Source organism: Schistocerca americana, chromosome X, assembly GCF_021461395.2.
Source record: "Schistocerca americana isolate TAMUIC-IGC-003095 chromosome X, iqSchAmer2.1, whole genome shotgun sequence".
NCBI lineage: Eukaryota > Metazoa > Arthropoda > Insecta > Orthoptera > Acrididae > Schistocerca > Schistocerca americana.
In genome coordinates, this window is record NC_060130.1 from 409,367,237 (window position 1) to 409,391,902 (window position 24,666).

A 24,666-nucleotide genomic window follows, 5' to 3' on the forward strand; every position below is an offset into this window, starting at 1 on the left:
TTTTATCTTTTATATTGACAAGTAAGACATCAAATAGGTCCATGGTGACACTGACATTACCAGCTCAAGATCATCAATCGGTGGCCCCATCACTACAGGGGCCACGCCTGAAAGTTGTACAATACCAGCTATGGTTGAGTGTCTTCACCCAGGTTCCCAAGCCTGTGATTTGGTTTCTTAATTTACATTTCAAAACCTTGCAGACTTGTGTAATGGAATGGAGGTGCACACCTGCAAGCCAGTCAGTTCAGCTGGGTGTAGCTTGGACAAAGGAAAAGTCAGAGTAAGGCAGCAGGCAGGAGTGGCCGCAGGAGCTCGGTTCTGCAGTTGGGTCTATGTTCATTGCTGGAACATTCCATAGTAGGTGGGTTCTGCAGTTGGGTCTATGTTCATTGCTGGAAGATTCCATAATAGGTGGGATGCAATATATGATGATGACAAACTGTAAACAATGTCAGTGTGGACCAAGGTAATACACTAAGGTATTACTTCGTCATAATACAAATTAAAAAATACATGTAACAAAACACAGTCAACAGATTCTTGAAATGTAACCTGTTGCTGCGGTACATTTCCTCAAATTTGTCCATCATTTTCAAGTATTGCTAGTGCACATCAAACGTGATTTTCTGTATGCCTCAAAACGGTCTTTCCAACTGTGATTAGTTTGAAATCTACTTTGGAAAAGAGATTTTCTAAAAGCACATTGAATGTGATCTATTTTTGTAATCTTAAAAAAAAAAAAAATCAAGTCTGAACTGATTTTGTAGAAATCTGGAAATCAGGACGTGAATGACATTTTATTTTGGAAAAACTTATGTTGCTAAGTAGTTGTGGCCAAAGTTTCATGTTTAAAATGCTTTTAATAAATGAGAGATAAGAAGCCATAGTCAAAATTTATATGCAGCACAATTCTTCTAGCATTGTTAGCCTATATTGAAAATTAAACCCATTGTTCTAGGAGGCTTTAAACACATAGTTTTGAATGAAACTGGTTTTGAAGCTTTAAGAGAGAACAGTATTTGTAAAAAGAGTTTAATACACCCCACTTTCACATTTTTCATAAAACTGTCATTTTATCACCACATTTGTATACCACTGGAAAAGGGAAGGTGAAGGAAATTGTGTTTTCCATATCACTAAGCTACCAACCTATTGCATATTATGTTTCATATTCAGCATGCACTTACTCTAGGAGATATAAGAACCCAAAGTTTTAATTTTTTTCATACTGTGATTTTCATGCCCATCTTCCATTCAAATTATCTAGCATTGTTAGCCCCCATTAGATAATCACATACTCTTTTTTTGCTGTTTTACCAATTTTTTAGGCGATTTTGTGTAAAATTTTCTGGCTGAATAAGTTACGTAATTTTTTTGTTCATTATTACTCAACAATATTATGAAAAGGATAGATGCTACTCACCATACAATGGAGATGCTGAGTCGCACACAGGTACAACAAAAAGTTTGCCACAAAGTGAGCTTTCGGCCAACAAGGTGTGCACTGAAAATAGACACACATTCAAAAGCAGCTCACACCCACAGCCCACAGGGACTCAGTCTCCGGCAGCTGAAGCCTTTGTGTGTGTGTGTGTGTGTGTGTGTGTGTGTGTGTGTGTGTGCGTAGTCTATTTTTGACAAAACCCTTGTTGGACACGCTCACTTTCTGAGCCTTTTTGCTGTGCCTTTCTATGACTCAGCATCTCCGCTACATGATGAGTAGCAAGTATCATTTCCATAATACCATTGCATTCTCCATCCTGGATTTCCCATTTTTTGACTTCATTAATATTCTTAATGTTGTACAAGATGGCCAAATTTCGTTTCAGTCAACAAAATATGGTCCGAGTTATAACAGTTCAAAGTCACTATAAATTCACACTTGCTCTGCATCGAAGTCAAGCAAGGAGTCAAACAACTAACTATATCTCAGTCAGTACTGCTTTGACGAACAATAAACTTTACGAGTATTATAAAGTTCTTTATTTCCATCTCTGATCTCAAAACCATTAGGTCCCTGACTATCTGTTTCAGTCAGCAATTACCATCATCATATCTGTAGCAAACATGGGAAAAAGTACAAATGCAACTAGTGGGTTGTCTACATCTTGAAATAATAAAACAGACCAAAGTATTACTAACATACACGTGGAAAACACACACATTAAATAGGTGGAGATATACTTGTTTTAAATATGGCCTAATTTTATGGAGTCATAGAGGTATTGTCAAAAGACAAACACAAAATCAGCTTAGCATCGTACACATATTCAAAATATGGAATATAATGGGCCATAGTGTTGGTGGAGTCATCTTGTTAACAGCACTGCTGTCCATAAAAAACTGCTGTGCATTAGCCTCAAAATGTTTGTGTCATAACCTCATTAGATGTCACGGCTGTAGATGTACACACATCCGTCAGTTATATAATTGTACGATATGGAATAAAAAGAATAATTCAACAGGTGAAGTCTATAGCAGGCTTACCAGGTGTATAATTTATTACAGTAACAAAATGCAATCAATTAAGAATATGAAAAAAGTTCAATTGTTAAGAAGGAAATAATTAAGTGAAAATAATTCTGATATGCTCTTGTAGCAAATTTTAGGTAAAAATAGAATGACGTGTGTAAGAATGAAGCTTATGGAACTGACAGAATAAACAGCAGGCAAATGGACACTCACGCATAAAATAGAACCAATAAGAAAAGAATGAAAACCATTCCAAGGAAATTTCACGGCAAAATGTCCCAGCAAATAGGGAAACGTTTCAGAAAATTTAATGTTAGATGTGCCTTTCCAGTTAACACCATCCTAAAATTGCTTGTTAAACATAAACCGAAAAGGGCATATGACAAATTTGCTGGCTCTGGAGTATACAGGATTGACTGTAACAACTGTGATACATATTATATCGACCGAACCAGCTGCTCTTTTGGCGTAAGGTTCAGGGACTATTCCCAGCCATGTAACAACACTGATTTGGGATTGCATTCATCACACTGGTCATACTTTAGGGAGCACTGAGAATAAGGTATGTCTGTTCCACACGGTGCAAAAATGGCATGCTCTCAACTTGTTATAAAAACAAGAGTCAGCAAAAGTGCTCATTGGGCAGAGCAATTTTGTACCCAATGTCTAATTAGCTTGCTTTGACAGTGTCCTACTTTAACCATTGAACACCTCTCATACATATCTTGCTTTTGTCTTTACCTAGTATCCAGTGCTTTATATGTTTGTTTCATTCTTACATTGAGTGTATTACTCATGGTTTCTTGTCCCTTCTTTGTTTATATATTTCATTACTAGATAATCTTATTAACTGACTGGTACGTTGTTTTATCATTCTTGCAATGATGTGTTTCAGGGTAAGATTCCCTGGCAGTTAAGTTCCTCTGACCACTTCTCGTGTATGTGTTACAATGGCGGCCATGACAACAGAGTGCTCTGGTTACTTACTACAGTCTCTCATTTCATTCCCTTTGGTTTCTTTATGTATCTATTTTATCATTTTATATTATTCTGTTAGTTCCATAAACTTGTTCTTATGGATTACATTATATTTTTATCTAAACTTAGATACAAGGGAATATCAGAATTACTGTCACTTAACTATTTCCTTTTTAAAAATCTAACTTTAGTTGTGTTCCTAATGTATTGCATTTTATTACTGTAATAATATACATCTGATAAGCCCACGGCAGGCTTTACCTATTTAATTACTCTTTTCATTCCGTATCATACAATTATATAATTTATGAATATGTGTACACCTGCAGTAGCAACATCTAATGAGCTTACAACATGAATGTTTTGTGGCTAGTACACAGAAGTTTGTTATGAAAAGTAGCACTGTTAATGAGATTACTCTGCCAACACTGTGGCCTAGTACTGAGGTAATGTATGGGTGAAAAATGCTGTCACTGATTTAGTGAAGCTACAGAAAGTCTCAGGACTGAAGACCACAACAAAAACAACAACAGAAAGGAAGGAACGGTGAATCTGTACGTCAATTCGCGAGAACAATTCGGGATGTCTGGAAATGGGTACAAAAGGCAAATATGAAGGCTTTGGAAAGGCAGGAAGACACAGTGACGCGGAAAGGAAGTTTACCACAGTACAGAGTAGGACAATGGGTAATGCTATCCAGCCCCTATATGCTGTTAGCAGTAGTTTAACCTGTAGTGAAGTAGAAGTGGATAGTTCCTGTGAATTATTATAGGTGGAGGTTACACCCAACAACCGAGCTAGGTTAATAACTGGCTCCTTTTACCGACCTCCCGACTCAGCAGCATTAGTGACAGAAAAACTGAGAGAAAATCTGGAATACATTTCACATAAATTTCTTCAGTATGTTATAGTCTTAGGTGGAGATCTCAATTTACCAGATATAGACTGGGACACTCAGATGTTTAGGACGGGTGGTAGGGACAGAGCATCGAGTGACATTATACTGATCGCACTATCCAAAAATTACCTCGAGCAATTAAACAGAGAACCGACTCGTGAAGATAAACATCTTGGACCTACTGGTAACAACAGACCCGAACTTTCCGACTCTGTTAGTGCAGAACAGGGAATCAGTGATCATAAGGCCATTGCAGCATCCCTGAATATGGAAGTAAATAGGAATATAAAAAAAGGGAGGAAGGTTTATCTGTTTAGCAAGAGTAATAGAAGGCAGATTTCAGACTACCTAACAGTTCAAAACGAAAATTTCTGTTCCGACACTGACAATGTTTAGTGTTTACGGAAAAAGTTCAAGGCAATCGTAAAATGAGTTTTAGAGAGGTACGTGCCAAGTAAAACTCTGAGGGATGGGAAAAACCCACCTTGGTTCAACAACAAAGTTAGGAAACTACTGCGAAAGCAAAGAGAGCTTCACTGCAAGTTTAAACGCAGCCAAAACCTTTCAGACGAACAGAAGCTAAGCAATGTAAAGGTTAGCGTAAGGAGGGCTATGCGTGAAGCGTTCAGTGAATTCGAAAGTAAAATTCTATGTACCGACTTGACAGAAAATCCTAGGAAGTTCTGGTCTTACGTTAAATCAGTAAGTGGCTCGAAACAGCATATCCAGACACTCCGGGATGATGATGGCATTGAAATAGAGGATGACACGCGTAAAGCTGAAATACTAAACACCTTTTTCCAAAGCTGTTTCACAGAGGAATACCGCACTGCATTTCCTTCTCTAAATCCTCGCAAAAACGAAAAATGGCTGACATCGAAGTAAGTGTCCAAGGAATAGAAAAGCAACTGAAATCACTCAACAGAGGAAAGTTTACTGGACCTGACGGGATACCAATGCGATTCTACACAGAGTACGCGAAAGAACTTGCCCCCTTCTAACAGCCATGTACCGCAAGTCTCTACCTCCACGTACAATGGCTACAGTGAGCCAACCATTACCATGCGAGAATGTGTCGTTAATGTCAATACTAAAATTAAGTCTACAACCACAGGAAACACAAGGTACACCGATGAGGGCGTGGGCTGCAACACTCTTCACTGGTATACGATTCTTCTTGTCGCCTGCTGTTGTGGCGAACGATGTTATCGGTCATTTTATACACTGTCTGTCTAGAACGGCTACGAATTCTCCTGTAAGACTCATTTATAGATATTTTTCTCTGATTATGAGTATACAAAGACAATGCAGACGGCAAGATATAAGCAGATTTACCAAAGTCTTTATTAGCAAGTTCTGCCATATGGTAGGTACGATAGGCAATAATGTCTCTATCAACAAAACTTTCAAGTCCAGGTACGTTAGGAACTCCAGTACCTCCACATACAATGGCTACAGTGAGCCAACCATTACCATGTGAGAATGTATCGTTAATATCAATACTAAAATTAAGTCTACAACCACAGAAAACACAAGGTCCATCGACAAGTGCAGTAGCAGCTACACTCTTAACTGGTATGCGATTCTTCTTGTCTCCAGCTGAGGTGGCTAACTCGATGTTCTCGATGGTTTTATAAACTGTCTGTTTAGAACGGCGACGAAATCTCCTGTAAGGCATCGTGGCTGCGTTCAATGCAGTTGCTGTCTAGAATGCGCAAAACTATAGACCTATATCTTTGATGTCGATCTGTTGTAGAATTTTAGAACATGTTTTTTGCTCGCATATCATGTCGTTTCTGGAAACCCTGAATCTACTCTGTATGAATCAACATGGATTCCGAAAACAGCGATCGTGTGAGACCCAACTTGCTTTATTTGTTCATGAGACCCAGAAAATATTAGATACAGGCTCCCAGGTAGATGCCATTTTCCTTGACTTCCGGAAGGTGTTTAATACAGTTCTGCACTGTCGCCCGATAAACGAAGTAAGACCCTACAGAATATCAGACCAGCTGTGTGGCTGGATTGAAGAGTTTTTAGCAAACAGAACACAGCATGTTGTTCTCAATGGAGAGACGTCTACAGACGTTAAAGTAACCTCTGGCGTGCCACAGGGGGAGTGTTATGGGACCATTGCTTTTCACAATTAACATAAATGACCTAGTACATAGTGTCGGAAGTTCCATGCGGCTTTTCGCAGATGATGCTGTAGTATACAGAGAAGTCGCAGCATTAGAAAATTGCAGTGAAATGCAGGAAGATCTGCTCCAGATAGGCACTTGGTGCATGGAGTGGCAACTGACCCTTAACAGAGACAAATGTAATGTATTGCGAATACACAGAAAGAAGGATCCCTTATTGTATGATTATATGATAGCAGAACAAACACTGGTAGCAGTTACTTCTGTAAAATATCTGGGAGTATGCGTGCGGAATGATTTGAAGTGGAATGATCATATAAAATTAATTGTTGGTAAGGCGGGTAACAGGTTGAGATTCATTGGGAGAGTCCTTAGAAAATGTAGTCCATCAACAAAGGAGGTAGCTTACAAAACACTCATTCGACCTACACTTGAGTATTGCTCATCAGTGTGGGATCCGTACCAGGTCAGGTTGACAGAGGAGATAGAGAAGATTCAAAGAAGAGCGGCGCATTTCGTCACAGGGTTATTTGGTAAGCGTGATAACGTTAGGGAGATGTTTAGCAAACTCAAGTGGCAGACTCTGCAAGAGAGGCGCTCTGCATCGCGGTGTAGCTTGCTGTCCAGGTTTCGAGAGGGTGCGTTTCTGGATGAGGTATCGAATATATTGCTTCCCCCTACTTACACCTCCTGAGCAAATCACGAATGTAAAATTAGATAGATTCGAGCGCACACGGAGGCTTTCCGGCAGTCGTTCTTCCCGCGAACCATACGCGACGAACAGGAAAGGGAGGTAATGACAGTGGCACGTAAAGTGCCCTCTGCCACACACCATTGGGTGGCTTGCGGAGTATAAATGTAGATGTAAATGTAGAAAGGGAAAACAAAGAAGTTCGTCACGAGGTGTCAAGGGCCATACCAAGTAGTTGAAACCACATCCCCCATTAATGTTAAGCTTCAGCTGCCAACTAGAACAACGATAGTACCCATTGGGCGGTTACGGCTATTTAAGGGTTGTCGCTATGTGATTCCACGCATGTCACAGGAAGGGAAGAGGAAGAAAGGGAGTGAAGAGAGGGGTTCACGGCAGAGAAAACCAGGAAGATAGAGTACAGCATGACGTACTGTATGCTTTGCGATCCAGAAAGCAGTGGAGTATTTGTATTTTTTTTGTTTTCTTGTTTTGTATCATTAAGTTTGCACAGATTAATTAGGCATTGTATTTTCATATGTTGTATGTGTTTTTGAGTACTGTAAGCCTGCTGGGGACAGCAGTCTTTTTGAAAAGGGAGGAAGGGTGATGGTGATCACTGTCCTCAGGTCACTGAGAAAGTGAGCATTGACCAAGCTGATCTCGGCAGTTAACAGCCGGTACACCAGGATGACAAGGGAGGAATTACAGAGCTGCCATAGAAGGAAGGTAACGGTATGTCCAGCCAGGGTGATAAGCACCAATCCGGACATGGGCACAGTGCAGTTATTTTTAGCCAGGAGGAAAGAAATAGGCTATCAAAGGGACATCGTGGAGCCAAAATTGAGCTTGCAACAGGTCGGGATGCGATGGATCTTCTCCACCTACGAAATTTGACAGTAGTAGCAAGTTGTTTTGAGCAGGGAGTATTTGCAGAAGCAAAACGTATAGAGCTCGAGGGGAGCAGAATTTTAATCAATGGAACTGCGTGTAACATAATAGGACCAACCTTCCATCTACCAGTGTCAATTTCGGGAGCACGCAACTGAATGTTACACAGCCACAGCTGTACTGGCCAGAAGCAACTTTAAGAGTTTTTGCCAAGGCAGAACCTGACCATGTCAAATCAAACACTGGAGTCAGGTCTGTTGAGATCTGTAAACCAGTTCATTTCATATAAAGAGGGGTGCATATCAGCTGAACAACTAGTGCAGCATATCGCTCAATATAGGGAAAGGCAACAACAAGGAATGATCATCTTGAGCACCTCTGTGCCAAGTGCCATTGCACCTTAACTTTGTTGCATGTTGATTGAGCATTATTAAGTGGAGTGGTCATCCAGTAAGGAATTTTTACTTTTTGTCCCATGTCATATGTTTCAAGAGGACTAGACCACATCTAAGTTTTCTAATAGTAGTAGTAAATATGTCATAAGTAGGTGCCGACCCAAACAAGTTTAAGAGTAGTTAGAGGTCAACCCGGGGACCGGGTCTTTCTGAAGGGGGGAATAATGTAGCGGCGCCACTATTTAAAATGGGAAGAGCTTAGCTTCAGTGGAATATTTTGGAGCACGCAAATTACAGCCAGGCGCAGGCCTGTTGACAGTAAGTTATGTTACCAGGCTGTTGCGAAGTAGAAGGGAGGCCACATGGCCGTAGACCTGCTGAAAAGAGTAAATGCAGCAGTTTGGATGGCACAAGTTACAGGCAGAAGGGGCCCTGGCCCAACCCAGGTGTTATGCGTACATGACTCGTCAGAGTGGCTCGTTAGCAAAACAGAGGCGCACAGCCGCATATAAATGGGGTTCACTAACAAGGTATTCAAGTGTGACAACTCTACTGGATTGTGGGGCGTGTCACACCACCAGCTACACGCAGCAGCAGATGGGGCGCTAGTGTTCCAGTCCTCGGCAGGTCGCTGGTTCAACCCTACGAGGCCAACGCAGGGTCCGCAACCAGCCAGCGGGGGGCCACGCCACAGTTCGCTACTGCGGGCAGTCTTGTTGGCCCCAAATACACGCCGGAGTCATCCCGAGGCAAGGGGCGCAGATTCAGACCACGGATCGCAGGCACTTGTTGTCGCCGCGATCTTAGCCACACTGGCGAGGAAGCACGCCACGGGCTGCCTTGCAGCTCCCAATGGGCGGCGCTGAGGCGGCAGGGGAGAAGACTGCCAGCGCATCCTGACGTCGTCACAACTCCGCAGCCATGCAAGGCCGACACACAGCAGTGCGCTGCATGGGTCGCTGAGACAGCCACTCCGTGCCAAGCTGTTTTGCAGACAGCGAAGTGGAGTCCTCAGCATTGCGGGACCCAGTGATGCAGACCGAGTGGAATGGGGGCACTGTAGCTGGAAATAATAAATAACTGGGGAAACTGACGAGTTTTAATAGGGCGCATCCTGGTCAAACATTCCTCTACAGTATATACCATATTTTAAATGTGTCTGATCAAGGAAATTTATGGTATAGTCTGTCAAAATTACTTTAGGATTGACACTTCAAAAGGAACACATGGAGGTGCTAAGCAGAGTTGCCACGACTTGCACACAACACACAGTAAATCTTATATCTGGTTGATGAACGAATATGGAACTAACATCAGTGACTTCTGGAACTGCTGCACAATTTTTTCATCAGTTATATCTGCAGCAACAAAATTTTAAGTTGACATACACAAAACTGAAAATATTAAACTTCCTGGCAGATTAAAACTACGGACTGGACTGAGACTCAAACTCTGGACCTTTGCCCTCCGTGGGTAACTGCTCTACCAACTGAATTACACAAGCACAACTCACAACCCATCCTCACAGCTTTACTTCTGCCAGTACCTCAACTCCTACCTTCCAAACGTCACAGAAGTTCTCTTGTGAAAGGGAAAGGTCCGGAGTTCAAGTCTCAGTCTGGCACATAGTTTTAATCTGCAGAAAGTTTCATATCAGCACACACTCCACTTTAGGAATTCTGGAATTTTAAAAATTATTTCTTTATGACATTACTGAATTTTTGACATGCAGGAAACTTTTTTCTTACAGAATTTAGATGAACACACAACGCAAAAAAACTTTAAGATAACACGAGATTTTCATTTGCTCCAAATCTAAACTCATCAGAGATATTCAACACAATGTAATTTGAGTTTACTGTGACACATGATGCTACAGCTGCATGTACAACACTTAGCTGTTGCCGTTTTTGTTTCACTGCGAGAAAAGAAGCACTAGATTCGTAATTAACCTGTTGATACATTTTGTGAACAAACTGTTTACTTGTAACATAACAAAAAAGAATATGCTTGTTAATCGATGTGAGGAAACATCGGTTTGGAATAAATAACAATACTGTAGAACAGTATTGCGACCGCTATATTACAGAAAGTGAGAGGGATTACTTTTGGTCAATAAAACTCACTTCCTGAGATGAACTTCATTCAGACTCAGTTTCTGATAACAGCCATCTTATTAACAGTAAAAACTTCTAAAAATATAATTTTTCTATGGAAATATTTAAACTGCACATGCCAAACCTTCATCTAAATCTGCCTATGCATCTTTATTGTGATGACAATGAAAAATCTCTATTGACATTATTCTCATTGCTATCACAAATGCTGGAAGTGACACTGTCAGCGCTGTTATTTAATGCCGAGATCATTTCTGAAACTTTTTTAAAATAGCTTCCTTTTGCTATGCTTATTCCATGATGACAAACTTGTTTCAAACATTGTTCAGCATCACACAATGAATAGATAACCGCCGCAAGATGCCTGAAGCTAAAGCATAGTGAACAAGTGTTGCGGTGCGGGTAAAGGTAAGGCAACTAGGGTAGCAGTTGTCACTACATGTCTCATGGAATTGACTAGCTTTGTGCTATGCCTTCCTCCTGGGCCTCATCTCTCACTACTTCCTTTGTAGCTGTCAATCCTAAGGTAATTTTAAATAGACTGCAACTGGCTAAGTGGCTTTCCCCTTGGGAACAGTCTGTGTAGTTGAACCATAAGTAAACCCATCTATGTTTCATTTCTTTTCAGTCACCCATTTCTTGTGATTCAGGAACACGGCTTAGTGACAACACAACATTCAAGTTTTTAAGGTTTACATAGATGGAAGGGTTTCAAATGTCCACTGCACTAAACTAGCAGCCATAACCACTAAGTTGGGAAAGTTATTGTCAATACTAGGATTGGATTGTTTTGGGGAAGAGACCAAACAGCGAGGTCATCGGTCTCATTGGATTAGGGAAGGATGGGGAAGGAAGTTAGCCGTGCCCTTTCAAAGGAACCATCCTGTCATTTGCCTGTAGCGATTTAGGGAAATGACGGAAAACCTGTGAATACCAGGGATTTCAGTAAAAAATAAAACAGATAAATAAATAAATACACAAATGTTAGCAGCATCAAGTCCTGAACACAGTAACAGTGGACTCGCTTAGTCAAAAGAGATGTGTCACGGTTCTTAAACGACACCCAGTAGCAAGAAGATAGAACAATCCCTGAAATTTTGAGGTTCCAGGTGTGGAGTCTCTTAAATGAGCATCAGTACAGTGGATTTAAATTATGTTATTTCTAATAGAACATTAAACACAACTTTCAGTCATACAAAGAAAAGTATTGCTGTTTCAGACTTTCCTGAGAAAAACTGTTTCAGTGGTTCACAGGTGTTGCATCGGATAATAATGTGGGAGCTTCACAGTATTTCAATGAGACAGCAGCTTGTCATCTTCAAGTGCTTACTGAGGTGTTGCTAAACTGGCTCGCCAATATATATGCCAACTCACTAGGAAAAGTGCAGGTGCCAAAGGGTGGGGTAATAACACCACTGTAGACGAAACACGGAGCACAGTGACATCCAGAGCCCCCTGCCGGAGAAACGAGCCACCGTCTTCACATGTACAACAAGGGAAAGCGCAAATCACGGCTGAGCATGCACTCAGGCAGTGTTGGCACCCAGTTTAAGTGTTCGGACTCCGATTCCCCATCTGAGTTGACTCCGATTCATTCGTCTGTGGCCGACGATGCCCTAATACCGTCTATTCTGCTTGCAATGCATTGCTGAGTTGAAATACTGAGTCTCAACTGACCAGGTCATTGCTTATACATATTTCTACTGCTTCTGTAATGATGGAGTCCCAGTACATGGAAGCAAATGAAAGGCTGTTTCTCTCTCCGTAGGTCACCTGTACCCCAGTGTAAAGACAGTGTTCAGCCACAGCAGCCTTTTCTGGCTGACCCAATCTGGTGTGGCGTCTATGTTCAGCACTTCTATCCTTACCAGAGCGACACATATGGTCAATGTACATTTTTCCACACAGCATGGGACTTTATATATCCCTGGTCTCCTTAGACCTAGGTTGTCCTTAACAGAACCCAAGATAGTTTGACTCATGCTGGAGGGAGGAAGACGATGTGTCTTGAACGTCCTGCCAATTTAAAGGACATGCCACCAACATAGTTTATAAAAACCATCCTTGTGGAGTTCTACGTTTCTTCTGAATGTTTGTGAACTTTTGTGTGTGCAAGTTGAAATGCATTATGGCTCCGTTTATCAGAGAGCACCTGTTTCATACACATACAGAGAGAAGATCACTAAGCTCTGCCGATCAGCTCCCTGCATCTGAGAAACCTAGCTCTACGATTGCGAGTCTTTGCTATGCCACACCGAGTGAGGTGGAGCAGTGGTTAGCACACTGGACTCGCATTCGGATGGACAACAATTGAAACCCATGTCTGGCCATCCTGCTTTAGGTTTTCAGTGATTTCTCTAAATCGCTTCACGCAAATCCCAGGGGGGTTCCTTTGAAAAGACAAGAGCGATTTCCTTATCCATCCTGTCCTCACCTGATGGAATCGATGACCTCGCTGTTTGGTCCCCGCCACCATACTAATCACCCAACCAACCAACTATGCCACAGCGTATAGATGGATGATGGCAGCTCATAGCTCGTAGATATAGGTCAGTAAGTTGGTTTACCCAACACACAGCAACTCAAAGAACTATCTATCGTCTCTTCTGTGGACCAAAACATCTAAACATGGGAAATCTCCATTTTTGTCCACTTCCATGATGAAACAAATGCTCAGATGGGAGTGAGTTAAGGTGTTCCAGAAATGCAAGAAATGTTGCTGCTCCATGTGGCCAAACTACAAAGGTGTCGTCCACATATCACCACAAATATTTAAGTTTCAACACCACTGACTGAAGTGCTTTTTCCTCAAAGTCTTCCACACAAATGATAGCTATTATGATAGACAAAGGGCTACCCATAACACTGCCAGTTCGCTCCAAATGTTATGCATTAAATAAAAAGTCAAGGTAAGCACGTTTTTGAATAGATGTAAGATGTCCTCCTACAACTTAATTTGTGTAAGTTGTAATGACTCCATCAGAGGTACTCGTATGAACAAAGAGACATTGAAATTCACTAAAACAGCAGCTGATTCAAGACAATGTGCTCAGTTGCTGTATAAAATCCTCCGAGTTTCAAATGTGATGTTCACATTTTCCTACCAAAGGGCTCAGAAGTGAAGCCAGATGTTTTGCTAGGTAATATGTTGGGGGTAATATGTTGGGGCTCCTATATTGCTCACAATGGGGTGAAATGGAACCTCTTCCTTACAGATCTAGGCAACCCATGAAGTTGTGGTGAGATTGGCACTTGTGCTATTATGCTTTTTTCAAGATGTTCAGGAAACTGTCTAGCTTTGAGCTGAGCAGACATCGTCCACTGCAGTGCGTCAGTTGGATCCTTCTGGAGACGATAAGCAGTCCTGCAGTAAATCCATCATTTTGCAAAGTAAGATGTTGCAGGCAAAAGATCAGTAGAATATCAGCAAGTAAAATCTCTATTTCTGTGTCTTCTCTTAAGGAAGATGCCCGTACCCAAGCAGACCATCAACAATGAAGAAAGGAAAGCTCTCCATCCCATAATAGCTAACCTTTCTTATGAAAGACTTCAGGGAAAAAGCACCTCAGTCAGCAGTGTTGAAACGTAAATGTTTCTGGAGATATGTGAACAACACCTTTGTAGTTGTGTCGAATGGAGCAACAACACTTCCTACATTTCTGGAACACCATAACAAACTCCACCCGAGCATTTGCTTCATCATGAAAGTAGAGAAAAATGGAGGTCTCCTATTCTTAGATGTCTTGGTAAACAGAAAAGACAACGGTTTCTTGGATCATAGTGTGTTCCATAACGCAACACACACTGACCTATGAGCTGCCATCATCCATCTCAATGCTGTGGCATATTACGGGCTCTCTATCACAGAGCTAGAGCTCTCAGGTGCAGAGAGCTTATCAGCAGAGCTTAGTCATTTTTGCTCTGATGGTTTTCCTACCCTATGTTGGTGACATGTCTTTCAACATTGGCACATGGACCAGCAAGATTGGGAAATAAGGACTGGCAAATAAAATCTGTGGTGAGTGCAATATATGTTGGGTTCTGTCAAAGACAATCGAGGTCTAAGGAGACTGGGGATATACACTCCTGGAAATTGAAATAAGAACACCGTGAATTCATTGTCCCAGGAATGGGAAACTTTATTGACACATTCCTGGGGTCAGATACATCACATGATCACACTGACAGAACCACAGGCACATAGACACAGGCAACAGAGCATTCACAATGTCGGCACTAGTACAGTGTATATCCACCTTTCGCAGCAATGCAGGCTGCTATTCTCCCATGGAGACGATCGTAGAGATGCTGGATGTAGTCCTGTGGAATGGCTTGCCATGCCATTTCCACCTGGCGCCTCAGTTGGACCAGCGTTCATGCTGGACGTGCAGACCGCGTGAGACGACGCTTCATCCAGTCCCAAACATGCTCAATGGGGGACAGATCCGGAGATCTTGCTGGCCAGGGTAGTTGACTTACACCTTCTAGAGCACGTTGGGTGGCACGGGATACATGCGGACGTGCATTGTCCTGTTGGAACAGCAAGTTCCCTTGCCGGTCTAGGAATGGTAGAACGATGGGTTCGATGACGGTTTGGATGTACCGTGCACTATTCAGTGTCCCCTCGACGATCACCAGTGGTGTACGGCCAGTGTAGGAGATCGCTCCCCACACCATGATGCCGGGTGTTGGCCCTGTGTGCCTCGTTCGTATGCAGTCCTGATTGTGGCGCTCACGTGCACGGCGCCAAACACGCATACGACCATCACTGGCACCAAGGCAGAAGCGACTCTCATCGCTGAAGACGACACGTCTCCATTCGTCCCTCCATTCACGCCTGTCGCGACACCACTGGAGGCGGGCTGCACGATGTTGGGGCGTGAGCGGAAGACGGCCTAACGGTGTGCGGGACCGCAGCCCAGCTTCATGGAGACGGTTGCGAATGGTCCTCGCCAATACCCCAGGAGCAACAGTGTCCCTAATTCGCTGGGAAGTGGCGGTGCGGTCCCCTACGGCACTGCGTAGGATCCTACGGTCTTGGCGTGCATCCGTGCGTCGCTGCGGTCCGGTCCCAGGTCGACGGGCATGTGCACCTTCCGCCGACCACTGGCGACAACATCGATGTACTGTGGAGACCTCACGCCCCACGTGTTGAGCAATTCGGCGGTACGTCCACCCGGCCTCCCGCATGCCCACTATACGCCCTCGCTCAAAGTCCGTCAACTGCACATACGGTTCACGTCCACGCTGTCGCGGCATGCTACCAGTGTTAAAGACTGCGATGGAGCTCCGTATGCCACGGTAAACTGGCTGACACTGACGGCGGCGGTGCACAAATGCTGCGCAGCTAGCGCCATTCGACGGCCAACACCGCGGTTCCTGGTGTGTCCGCTGTGCCGTGCGTGTGACCATTGCTTGTACAGCCCTCTCTCAGTGTCCGGAGCAAGTATGGTGGGTCTGACACACCGGTGTCAATGTGTTCTTTTTTCCATTTCCAGGAGTGTATAAAATTCTGTGCCAGTGTGGGAAAACTCACATTAGCCACACATGTCACATTGTTGAGGATAGATGCATTGAACATAAATGTCACACCAGATTGGGTCAGCCACAAAAGTCTGGTGTGGCTGAACACTATCTTCACATGGGGCACTAATGAATTACGGAGAGACAAAGAGCCTTTTGACCACTTCCCCATACTGGGACTCCATGATTAAAAAGCAGTCAAAATACATACAGGTAATGATCTAATTAATAGACACACGGGATTTCAACTGTGTGGCCTGTTTCTCCAGCCGGGGTCACTGGATGTCGTAGTTCTCTATATTCGTCTACGACGACTTTATAGCCTCACTCCTTGGTGCCTGCATTTTTCTAGCAAGTCAGCATTTATGCTGGCTAGCCAGTGCAGCAACCCTTAGTAAGCACCTGAAGATGATGAGCAGCTGTCTCATTAAAATATTGTGCAGCTTCCATAACAGTATCTGATGCGACACCTGTTAACCACTGAAGCTGGAAAAGTTTTGTTCCGAGTTTTCAACTGTAGGTTCTTTAAGCAGCACATCGGACACCCCACAGAAATCTCTTCAAACATTCCACTTTTGTGGCTATTTTTGCTTCTATAGATGTTTAATCTCTTTATTGGCCTCCTCCACGATAATCTTTGCCGCAATATGTATTGGTTGATTCGCCATGACTGTCAGAATCTCCCTGCAGTGCTTACTATGCAGCAATTGATAGTTTCCCACCAATTTAAAGATATATCAGCACACAGCTGCCTACATACCATTTCCTCATTTAGAAGAGCTACTAAATTACTCACCCCTTAACTACATTACAAGTCTAGTATGAACCAGCCTTTACAGTACAATCCTCTGGAACATGCAGCATTTTGCAGTGACCATTTCTGAGCCGAGTACAATCAAGTCAAAAGACATAATCAATAAATATTACTTTTCTGATTTATACTATTATATTGCACTACATTTTTCAAGGTTAATTACAAAACCATGCACATGCAGCCACACACACATGCCTATAAATACCTACACCCCAAATGGTGCCAGCTGGACAAGTACTGCCAGTGCTGCATTTTGGCACGTAGACTAGGTTGTAGTGGGGATAGTGCTGCATGGGGCGGGTAGAGGGTTGCAAAGGTGAACAGCCTAGCCCATGTAACTGACACCCTTTACTCCCAAATTCCCAGATGCCTCCCTCTGAACTGCCACCCACCCACACCAATCCCACCCCCTGCATCCAGTCCCTTTCTCCCTACCTCTACCCACCGCTCTTGACATCACCTCCATCACCACCTAGCTTAATGGCTGAAATGCGGCAGTGGCACTGATCGTCCAGCAAGTACCCTGTAGGGGGCAGGTGCATGTGCCTGTGGTTTACTCCACCTTGAAGAAGAATATGACTCTGAATGACAACAAGTTTTCTTTGTTTTGTGTGTGCCTGTTGACAATGCTTCTGCTTTTCAGTAAGTGGTCTCCTTTAATCCAAAAGTATTTACATTCCACCAGAACTTTCCTATAGCATTTATACTGTACTACAATCTGGAAATTCTTCTCGCTCTGCAATCGCAGGACACAAGAAGCCTGCACTCAATGTTTACAACAATACCACTGGTTCTTTTTACTTTTTTTTTCATGCTGTAAGTCGGATATCTTCTCACAGAGTAACTTTGCTTTCAAGAGGATTCAAAAATGCTTGTGAATCGCTTACCCTCAAGTGGTTCTCTCTTCCAACTACCAGCTTATTTACCTTGTACTTGCTTGACAAAGCTTCTCTAGAATTACACAAATAAGCCATATGGAAATCTGACACGATCTTCCATTGATATGATAACTCAAAAATAGTTTCCTGATGTGGTAATTCAATAAGGCTTCTTTACTGAGAATAGTAGGTACAGTGAAAATTTAGCTCTGTTGTTAAACATTGTCACTATACGTAACTGAAAATTTGTTTAACAATTTACTGCTGCATTAAAAGTATGAAAGAATTTATAAAATGCTAAAATTTTAAGAGAGAACTGTACAGATGGGTTAAATACTGACACACAGATAAATCCACTCTCAACACACAAGACTGAAATTCCCTATCTTCTCTTCACACTCATTATGCAAAACATACATTGGTGGCAGTAGAATCATTCTGCAGTCCGCTGCAAATGCCTATTCTCCAAATTTTCTCAATAGTGTTTCGCAATAAGATCGTTGTCATCCCTCCAAGGATTCCCGTTTGTGCTCCCAGACCATTTCCATTATACTTGTGTACTGACTGAACCTACCAGTATCAAATTTAGCAGCATGCCTGTGAATTTCCTTGATGTCTTGCTATAACTTGGCCTGGTGGGCACCTCAGACACCTGAGAAGTACTCCAGAATGGGTTTAAATAGTGTTCTATAAGCAGTCTCCTTTACAGATGAGCTACATTTCCTACCCAATAAGCCGAAGTCGACAATTTGTCTTCTACAACCGACTTTCCGTGCTCATTTTGTTTCATATCGTTTTGCAATGTTATACCTAAATATTTAATCACCGGTGACCGTGTCAAGCAGCACCCCACTATTACGAGGTGTGATCAACAATTTACAAAAAGTTTTTAATTTCACGAGCTTTATAGATCTGATTTTCAAAATTCTTTCTCTCTTCTTGGCAAACATGTTCATGATGTATGTTTGCATTTCCAGCTGTATCGGATATTTAAATGGAATAAAGTGCAGCATTGCATTTGAAATGCTGTGGCTTTTGTCGTTTCTACTATGAGTAAGGCTAGAGTTTACCAGTGATATGAACTTTTCAAAGAGGGTTGAGAAGATCTTCAAGACAACGACTGCCTTGGATGCCCTACCACATCAATTAACGACGACAATGAGCATGAAGTAAAGAAAATGGTTCTGGAAAAACACTGATCATCATCAGAGACGTTGCTGATGATGTTAGCATATTGTTTGGCTCATGCTAAACAATTTTTTTCTATGTTTTAGGAATGAAACACATAGCAGCAATGTTTTCCAAAACTGTTGAATTTCAACCGAAAACGATGTCTTGCAGACCAGTGGCAGACTAAGTGGGAGCGGCCTGTCCCAGGCCTCTGGTCCTGGAAGGCCTCCAAAATCTCATGGACCTCAAAATTTGGAGGCCCCCAGAACCAGACAATTTTTAATCAAATCCCAAACAAGGTTGTAACATGTTCAGTAAATAAGAGGCAATTTAAAGTTCCAGGACCCATACATATGCAAAATAAATGGGAAACACTGCAGAGGATATGTCAAATAATATTCAACAGTAGTTAGAAAACAATAGGCTGGACATTATGTTGTGTAGGCCTCAAGGTTATGACAATGCCGCATCAATGTAAGTTATACATGGAGGAGGACAAAGAAAAATCAAGAAGTCAGTCCAAAACCTCTGTTCAGTCCCTCAGCTAATCATTCCTTAAATCTTTGTGGAGTTGAATAACTGTGTTCCCTCTAGCGTCAACTGTTTTGGAACTGTAGAGAAGTTATATTTATTCATTTTTGTCGTCTTCCTAAAGATGGGAATTACTTTTAGAAAAAAAAGGAGGAAAAATCTGAAACATTTGTCTGATACTCACTAGAATGCTGGTTACAATTCTGTTAAAAAAAGTCTACAAGAAAACATGAAAACAATTATGGGCACTTTGAAAGATATGCAAGATCCATCAAAGGCAAACCGTGATGCTGTGTCAGCAGCAAGCTTGCTCCTTCCAGTTGTATGCTATTTTTACCTCTTCAGGATACATCAACTTTTGACACGATACTGGAGGAAGTAAATTTAGTCCAGTCCAACAGTATCTACAGTCTCTAAAAATGACTTTGGATAAAGAACTCACCAAATCAAAAACACTGAATGAGGTTTCAGAGCTGGAAAGAACAACAGTTCTATACATTGTTGTTACTTTCGGCACTAAAAAAATGATGTGATATGGACATTAACATTGAGCAACAAGGAAAAAGGAGGCTAAATAAAACACCACCGGGTGAATTAGCACGCGATGCTGGTTTATTGATTCAAGAAGTAGTTCATTAATAAATGTTTGAATTCACAGATCAAAGTATACAAGAAACATCACGGTACACAGCCATGAGTAAAATCACCAAAATTTTCCAAATTGTTGAAATAAAATTTATGCTTGAAGCTTCTGATGGTGCTCTGTTAGTAGCACTGGAGAATCTGGTAGAATTTTACAATCAATCTGAAAAGGAGCTGGAGCTGCAAGAAATGAAATGGTATCACAGGCATCTGTGTGCAACCACTATGAGTGTGAATGTTGTTGCTAGATGGACATGCTAAGAAATTCTTCAATTTATAATTAAATGGGACTTCAGTGAGACATCATCCTATACATCACTTACAACCTAATACGTCTTGACCAATTGTATCCCAATCAAATCATGCAAGAGAAGTTTTTCTAACCCAAAACTAATAAAAATAATCTTCACTTCTACATTGAATCAGGAAGAAAAAGCCCATCAGTCTATTTTATCAACTGAAAGAAAAATTCCTAATGACACAGATTTCAACGATATTATTAAAAATTTCAGTGCAATAAAAGTAAAATGTATTTTTCTTAGTCTATTCTTTATTAATTCTTTGCACTCTACCCGATGGTTGCTACGCTCAATGCTGGTTCCTATTCCAAGTTCTTCACCTATATACTTAAGTATGCAAACCCTGTCCCAAAAAAAATGCAACAGCCACAAGCCCAGACAGTAGCATCAATTATTCTGGTATTCTCCTGTGGCAGCAACACAAGTGTGTATTCTCACATGTAAACAACGTTAAAGATGCCGAACGGAAACCTGCATCTTGTGCCTTTTGGTGCAATTTGGCAATGGTTCTTGCAGGCTCTGGAAAGTGATCAAGTTCCTGCTTCATCATGTCCCATACATATTCAATTGGTGGAGCACTCATGATCTTGCTGGCCAGGGCAGCACACTGTATCACAGCAGCATTGTCCAGCTTCAAAGGCACATCACCTCCTGTCTCAGAACTGGCAGGGGCACCACGATAACAGCCTGTGCAATGTAGTGGGCATTTGTTACTTTACTCTGCAGAAACACTAAATGTGATCACAAGTTAAAACTGAGGGCCTCCCACATCATGCAACCAGTTATGGGACACGTGTCTCTTGAGCGCATTCACTCTGGAATAGGCAGCTCACCACTTCTACACCAGATATGTGCACATCCATCACTTGCATACAGGCAGAACCTACTCATCACTGAAGACAACACAGCACCATTCCACTCTCCTGTCAACTATTTTACAACACCAGAGTAGCCATGCTTGGCTGTGCCATGGTGTCATTGGTAGCCTGCCTAGAGGCACACCTGACCTTAATCCTGCTTCAAGCAGACAGTTTCCAATGGTCCCTGATGACACAACTGGTGCAACATATTTCCTGTTTGATGATGGACAATGGTCGGCCAGTCACCATTGCTAGCACAATCCATCAATCTTGACATGCATCTGTACTACGCCAATGTTCAAAACCTTGTCTACAGTTATGGGAAGGTTCCACAGAGCAATGTTGACAGCACTGGCACACCACCAATACATTGTGCCCAATATGTAGTGCAGTCTGTTGATAGGTTCATCCAGCTTCCCGCAGGTCCCACAGTGCAATCCCCTTCAAATAGCTGAAACTGTTCAGAATGAGTAAATAGCCATTGGTGAGGCATTGTAGCAGCCTAGAATGAATGATGCAAAAACTGTTCACCTCTAAACTCAGCATACTTACCACCTGCAGAGCAAAAGCAGAGGAAGCAGAGAGAGGCCACATGCACACCATCTGATTTCTGATGACTGACAAATGGATCACGAACATTATAATCACGCAGTATGCACGTATTACACCCTGATTCAACTGAACAGCTCTTGAGGGTGTAGCATTTTTTCCAGTAGTTGTGTTACTATTACTACAGTGTAGAGTAAACACATTATAAATACTTTATAGTTTTGTCAGCTGTTACATCTATGCTATTTAATTTTTACAAAATGTAAATACAAATACACCACTTGACAACTGCTAAAGAACAACTGACACTTGTTTAAAAACATGCCAATAGCTACATAAAAGGTGCCAACTGCTATGGAACACCTGACCCATGATAATAAAAGGAAATGTAGAGGACAGGATGTGTTAACTGCAGCAAAACCTGTGCACAATGCATTCGACAGTTCATGCAGTATGGCGTTTTACAAAGTATCATCTTGCATTTAAAGAAGGCCATTGAACATGGAAATGCTACGAGAAAGCATGTCTGTTGATGTGGATGGACCACCACACAGCAAGAGAATTGATACATAGTCCTAGCGGCAAAAAGGAACAGACATCTCACTCCTCGGCAGATTGCTGCACATCTTGCAACCACTACCTGTACATGTATCTGCCAAAACTATTTCATGGCAATTAAATCAGGCTGGTTTGTAAGCTCAGAAGCCAGTTAAATGCAGCCCACTTCAACCAAGCCATCGGTAAGAAAGAGTTTGTTGGTGTAGGGAGCATGCTGGTTGGGGGTCAGCAACAGTGATCTGTCGAATCCCACTTCACTGCGGCAAGTGATTCTGACCAGCAGTTGCGTGGAGAGAGGGGAACACATTACTCACTGTAGAATCTTCTTAAACATCATCGGTATGGCCTAGCCATTATGGTGTGGGCAGGCATTCTGCAGAATGTCTGAATACTGCTGCATATCTATGGGTAAGGTACTGTTAAAGCACAGTGCTGCTGCAACAAGATTATTCTGGATCATGTCCATCTGTTTAGGGATAAAGCAGGTCCTGACCTTCTGTTTATGAGTGACAATGCCCATCCACAAAGGACCACTGAGATGTTGGAAAGTGAAGATACTGAACTTATGGAACAGCCTGCCTGTTCCCCGGACCTAAACTCTATAGGATATGCCTGAGATGCTCTTGGCAGGTGTGTTTGTCAACAAACACTCTATCCCTGAATCGTGCAACTGAAACCCACCTTCAGAGAGGTGTCTGGCAATATCCACTAAGGACTCTTCGACAATATACAGGTGCACAATATTATTACTGTGTGAGGTGGGCATATTCCTTACTGAGAGTCCGATATCAACCTTTATGTTGGGATTCTGATCTGTGTCAAAAATGAACATTATTTATGTCTGTTAATCTCCTTTCCTATGTGGCGAAATCTGTATCATTTTTCATTATAAATATATCACTCCACCTCTATTACGTATGCACTGTGTTTCAAGTAATTTACTACTTCCTGGGATTATTTCTGTCCCACAATGCCTCTGTTCCTTTGCAACTGTCAAGCAGTGTATATCAGTTTCCAAGCAGACTGAGGGCTTCATTTTGTTTCACCACCTCAGGCCTCTGATTGGCTTACTCTGCCACTATTGAAGACATCACTCAGCAATTGCTAAATGACGTAGATAGTGATCCAGAACTTCTAAAGAAGATTATAACAGATGATGAAACACGTATATACGGGTATGATGTCTCAACAAGCTGCAATTGTTCCTATGGAAACTCCCTGCAGAGACATGAAAAAAGTTTGATCTTATGTGAAGGTTCTTCTCGTTTTCTTCAATACAGTGGCATAGTGAATCATGAGTTCCTGCCTTTTGCTCATACGGTCATTAAGGAATACTATCTGGAAGATATGCACCATTTGAGTGAAGTAATCCGAAGAAAACGACCAGCACTGTGGAAAAACCACTAATGGAAATTGCATCACGATAATGCTCCCACTCACATCTCAATGCTTCTTTTTGATTTTTTGGCAATAAACAAAACCATTGTGTTGTCTCAGCCACTGTATTCACCGGGCATGGCCCCCTGGACTTTTCTGTTCCGGGTGTTGAAGAGAACCATAAAGGATGTTGTTTTGCCACCACTGAACAGAATCACTGAAGGAGCTAAACACCATAACGAAAAGCGAGTTCCAGAAGAGCTTTCAAGATTGGAAAAAGCACTGGCATAAGTGTACTATATATAAGGGGAATTACTTTGAAGGAGACAATGTTGTTGATGAACAAATTAAGATACTTTGAGAAACAAAAATTCCTGTAACTTTTTGACCGTACCTCGTACTGCATTTGAACATTAGAGGATTGTTTTTCTTACTTATCAACATTAACTTACATCTTTCTACATTTACGGAAAGCTGTCATTCATCAAACCGAGCAGAAATTCCACCCTGTATCCTCCTACAGTCACTCAATGACGACACTTCCCTCTACACTACAGCAACATCAGCAAACCGTTACCAACCGCCACTCAACCTACCTGTTAGGTCATTTATCTACACAAAAAGAAACAGTGGTCCTATGGGGCACTCCTGATGATATCCTTCTGTGATGAACACTCACCCTTACGGACAACATACTGGGTTCTATTACTTAAGAAGTCTTCGAGCCACTCGTGTATCTGGGAATCAATTCCATACGCTTGGACCTTCGTTAACAGTCTGCAGTGGAGCACTGTGACAAATGATTTCCAGAAATCTAGAAATATGGTATCTGCCTGTTCCCCTTCATCCATGGTTCACAGGATATTGTGTGAGAAAAGG

General features: G+C 42.1%; 1 protein-coding gene across 2 annotated transcripts in view; it reads right to left on the reverse strand.

Moving 5' to 3' along the window:
* LOC124555198 (putative Dol-P-Glc:Glc(2)Man(9)GlcNAc(2)-PP-Dol alpha-1,2-glucosyltransferase) overlaps positions 1-24,666 on the reverse strand; it is a 109,746-nt gene that overhangs the window by 56,576 nt on the left and 28,504 nt on the right. Inside the window, exon 4 of one of the 2 annotated variants that reach the window (XM_047129044.1) lies at positions 20,116-20,324. The exons of the other annotated variant lie outside the window; for it this stretch is intronic. Coding sequence (XP_046985000.1) covers positions 20,239-20,324 — 86 coding nt within the window. The 3' untranslated portion in view covers positions 20,116-20,238. Of the gene's footprint in view, positions 1-20,115; positions 20,325-24,666 lie in introns of those variants that run through there. 2 annotated transcript variants of the gene reach the window in all.